Source organism: Otolemur garnettii, unplaced genomic scaffold (genome assembly GCF_000181295.1).
Source record: "Otolemur garnettii isolate 467f Iridium unplaced genomic scaffold, OtoGar3 scaffold00128, whole genome shotgun sequence".
NCBI lineage: Eukaryota > Metazoa > Chordata > Mammalia > Primates > Galagidae > Otolemur > Otolemur garnettii.
Window position 1 is genome coordinate 5,885,182 of NW_003852523.1, and position 5,001 is coordinate 5,890,182.

General features: G+C 46.5%; 1 protein-coding gene across 1 annotated transcript in view; it reads left to right on the forward strand.

The window, feature by feature from the left end:
• The window catches only part of PRMT2 (protein arginine methyltransferase 2), a 42,075-nt gene that overhangs the window by 14,366 nt on the left and 22,708 nt on the right, over positions 1-5,001 (forward strand). The window contains exons 5-6 of the mRNA XM_012810306.2: positions 2,793-2,954; positions 3,776-3,940. Coding sequence (XP_012665760.1) covers positions 2,793-2,954; positions 3,776-3,940 — 327 coding nt within the window. The remainder of the gene's footprint in view (positions 1-2,792; positions 2,955-3,775; positions 3,941-5,001) is intronic.

The window sequence follows — 5,001 nt, forward strand, 5'->3', positions numbered from 1 at the left end:
AAAAAAAAAAAAAAAATTATGGAAAAGAAATCATTCCCCAAACATAGGTCTTTGCCTTGCTCTTTTCCCATGGCTGTGTTATTTCAAAGGTGTTGATACCTGTCATAATAACTGCAGAGCAATGTATGCTTTCAGGAGGATCCTGTTGATGGACAGTGGTTATTTAACAACTTTTTATCATGATAGATAATGCTGTGGTGGAACCCTCATAATCCTGGTAAACTTCAGTTAGAATTTCCATAGGGTAAACTCCTAGGGTATATCTATATATTTGCATGAGTATTTCCTAGTAAATTGACCAACTGCCCACACTGACCACCTCTGACCACCTCCTTAAGTTGACCTAAAGTTCACAGACTAGACATACACAGTGTGTGCGTATCAGTACAGCAGGCCTAGGTCCTACATTGACCACCCCTGTATGTTGACCAGTTTGTTACCGTCCTTTGGGTGGTCAAACTTTCAGAGTTCCTAGTGTATATATTTTTTTAATTTAGTGGATTGTGCCAGTTTTCCTTCCAGAAAGATCTGCTAATTATGCCCTATCTTAGTTCATGCTTCTATAATAAAATACTTTAACATTGGGTAAATGATAATGAACAGCGATTTGTTTCCCACAATTCTGGGGGCTGGAATGGCACCAGCACTAGGGCTAGGTGGGCTGCCCTGGCCTTGTTGGCTGAAGACAAGAGGCTTCTGGAGCCCTTCCATGAAGGTGCTAATCCTGTCCTTGAAGGTGTAGTCTGTAGGACCCAGTCACCTCCCAAGCCCCCTACCTCTTAAGGAATCTGGGGATATTTAGACCACTGCACGTTGCCTGGGGGTGTGCACACCCCTTTCCCTACTATAGACCATGAATGCAGACAGATTTCCGGTCTTGAAGGTGAAATATGATATCTCTTGGTTTCGATTTCAATTTTGGTAAAGTGAGATTGATTGTCTTTTATGTGTTTGTTGGCCTTTTGTGTTTAGTTTTTGGTGAATTTTGATATCATTTGCCTGTTTTTATTTCTGTTGTTTCATATGTTGAGTCAATTTAGTTGAAGTAGTTTAGCCTAAATTTGTGATGTGTGTTACACTTACCACTTGTCACTCTTTTTTCCTACATAGTACTTTTTATCTTGTGTAGTCTAGTATGTTTTTCTTTTCTTTGTGATTTCTGGGTTTTGTATATCACTCTGAAAGACCTTCCCTACTCCAAGATTATAAATATCTATACTTTAGAGCTGTTATGATCCTTTTATTTATTCATTTATTTTTATTTTTCTTGTAAAGACAGTCTCACTTTATCGCCCTTAGTATAGTGCTGTAGCGTCACAGCAACCTCCAACTCCTGGGCTTAGGCAATTCTCTTGCCTCAGCCTCCTGAGTAGCCAAGTGCCTGCCACAACACCTGGCTATATTTTTTATTGCAGTTTGGCCAGGGCTGGGTACAACCCACCACCCTCAGTATATGGGGCCGGCACCCTATCCACTGAACCACAGGCGCCACCCATGATCCTATTACATTTTAATAATTCTGGAGTGTAGTTTTGTAAAGAGTAAGGTAAAATTCTTCCTTAATTCACCTCTGTGAATACCCAGCTATCCAGCATCTAGATAATTTCTAATACTGGAAATTCATTTCTATGTGTTTTTTGTTCACTATTCCTATTGTAAGGGGCTGGGAGAAGTGTCTGTGAGTGTCCGTGGCTGATGGTAATATGCGGCTTTCCCCGGCCTTACTCATTTTCTGTCTCCTCCTGTCAGTTGCTGATAGGAGGGTGCTGAAATCTCTGACCAGGATTGTCGATTTGTTGATTTCCTCTCACCTTTCTATTGGGTTTTGCTCTGCATAGTTTGAAGCTCTGTAATCAGGTACACAAATATTTAGACTTGTCACATCCTTTTAGGAGCTGATTCCTATGTGAATGTTGGGAATATTCTACCCTGGGGGTTCTCTCACTCTGAATGTCCGCGCAACTCCAACTTTCTTCCATGGGTGTTGGCATGGTCCACCTTTTCTGTCTTTTTCTTGCAAGCAGGATAGTTGGGCCTCCCTTCCCTTTTTGTCTACTCTTCCCTCCGGTCCCTTTATTTTTCATTCTACATGGTCCCAGGCCATTGCCCAGGGAGGTGCTGTTTGAGGGCCTTCTGTAGCCTGTGATTATGGGGAGGGTGCCTTGGCCAGGGGCTCTGACCACCTCTGTGGCCTCCTGGGGCAGGCTGACCTCTGGTGGGCATCCTGGGGTTTTAGGTGTTTTCAGCCCTCAGGATGTGGCAGGGGGCCTCACACTTACTCCTGACAGTTGAACCTGAGCCACCATATCTGGGTCCCCACGCAAATGAGGCAAGTGTGTGTGTGAGGAGCACTAGGGGCCCTGCTCACATCTCACGGTACCTCCCTGGCAGTTTGGCTGGGGCCGGCATGTCCACTGTTTCCCTGGCGTGTCCACTGTTTTCTCAGGATGGACACCTAGCCCAGGGTGTCTGGTCAGCATGCAGTGAGCCTTCTTTCCTCTGTGGCCCTCAGGGAGGTGTAGGGCAAAGGTGCAGCCTGTGTTGTACTAAGGGGGAGCAATTCCAGAAACTGCTGTTTCATTCCTTTACTGTCCACTTTAATTTTTATCTGTTGGCATATTTTGGTTTTTTCTTTTTTTAAACCAAAAGACTATATTTTGCCCTTGTTGGTTGCTCATACTTTTAGGTGTGGGTTAGAGCATTGGCTGAGGCACTAACTCTGCATCTCAACCAAAACTGGGCATGGCTCAGAGCGCAGGTGGTGACTTGATGAGTGTGTTTGTCTCCTCTAGAAACTCCACTTGGAAATGTTGGCAGACCAGCCCCGGACAACAAAATACCATAGTGTTATCCTGCAGAACAAAGAGTCCCTGAGAGACAAAGTCATCCTGGATGTTGGCTGTGGGACCGGCATCATCAGTCTCTTCTGTGCACATCACGCGCGGCCCCGGGCAGTAAGTGCACAAGTGTGAGAGGTGGGCAAGGGCCCAAGGGTCTCAGTGAACATCCTTGTCTACATATGTGAGGCCCCATGTTGCTAAAATGGGCAGCATGTTCAGACTGCAAGCCAGGCCTGCTTGTAGCTGTGACATCAGTTTAGTGAGTCACAGCACAGAGTGAAACAGGGCAGGGTTGAGGCCCAGTGGGTTGCATGGGGCAGAAGGAATTTGTGAGATGTTTGTTTTTCAATAAAACATAAACACAGGGGCATCCTTGTGTCTGCTGGGCATGTATGAGGGTGGCCACGTGGGGATGGGACACACTCTGGGCTCCTGCACCCTGTACTTCTGCCTCCCGCACCTCTGCATCCCTGTGCTGTGGTGTGGCCCTTTGAGGGCCTGACACAACTGAGGTCACAGCACGGTGACTCCTGAGTCTAGACCCTCCTGGACACCTCCTCTAAGAACCTGCACTGAAGTCATCTCCTAGGCCACAGATATCCTAATAGACCAACTGGTCTCAGTGGGTGCCAAGTGCCTGCCCTGCCAGGTATGGGTTGTGTTAACTATTTGGGCAAATCTGGCTGCAGGAGGCTCTGTCCAGCACATGTTGCACATTGTAGGGGTTGGAAGAAGCAGCGGCAGCACAGAGAGGATCCTTGCTTGGTGCCCTCAGGGGTATGGAGCTATGTGGTTAGGCAGTAGGTGTGGCCTAGCCTGTACCAGCCACCTCCGTCCAGAATACTGCCTCCTGTGATCAGTGAATGTCTTCTTGGTGCTGGTTGTGACTTGAGCGCAGGTTTGGGCATGCCCTGATGTCACTTCTGCTGCTGCAGGTGTATGCAGTGGAGGCCAGTGAGATGGCCCAGCACACAGGGCAGCTGGTCTTACAGAACGGCTTTGCTGACACCATCACTGTATTCCAGCAGAAGGTGGAGGACGTGGTGCTGCCTGAGAAGGTGGATGTGCTGGTGTCTGAGTGGATGGGCACCTGCCTGCTGGTAAGGGGGAACCATGCAGGGGCTACAGTATTTCTAAGCACAGGCACAGTTGAGTTGGTCTCAGGAACTTCCAAAAATCATGATTAATTTTGATTTTTTTTTCCTTAGATAAGGTGTAATTAATTTCTCATACGGACATTGGCCCAGTGTCTTGAATTTTTAACAGATTAAAACATGCCTTCATGAGAAATTTAAATCCAAGTTCATATAACTTTCTCATGAACAATTTACTAGATTCTCCTTGGGAACCTATAAAAATATCATCTTTAACCCAGGAGGCTGTGTCTTTCGTGCAGCAGGGCCTGGCCCCATGATGCTGTGAGAACCATAGTTGAGTAGCTAAGACCTGGTGTGTGTATGGCCTTTCCTACTATGTGACCCCATCTCACATATTGGTGGCAGGGACCAACATGCCCCACATGAAACTTAGTCACCAGTGAGATTGATGCCATCTGCCCAGCCCTCTCCTCCTGGGCATCTGGGGATTATTCTGCTTATTAGTTCAAGGAAAATAAAAAATGTAGGCCAAAATTATCACCAGATTATGTTTGACCAATTCTTTAAACAAAAGAAACAGAGTTTAATTGCTGAGCTTAACAAAGATGTGACTTGATAATTGTCCTCATATGGCCTAGTACTGTCTTGTGGACTGTATTATTAAACATTCTGAGCTCAGGCTCGGCGCCTGTAGCTCAGCGGCTAGGGCGCCATCCGTGTACACCAGAGCTGGCAGATTTGAACCCAGCCTGGGCCTGCCAAGCAACAATGACAACTACAACAAAAAAATAGCTAGGCGTTGGGGTGGGCTCCTGTAGTCCCAGCTGCTGGGGAGGCTGAGGCAAGAGAATTTCTTAAGCCCAAGAGTTTGAGGTTGCAGTGAGCTGTGATGCCACAGTACTCTACTGAGGGTGACATAGTAAGACTCTGTCTCCAAAAACAAAAAAAAATTCTGAGCTCAACAAAAACCTTTTTTTTTTTTTTTTTTGAGACAGAGCCTCAAGCTGTCACCCTGGGTAGAGTGCCATGGCATCACAGCTCACAGCAACCTCCAACTCCTGGGC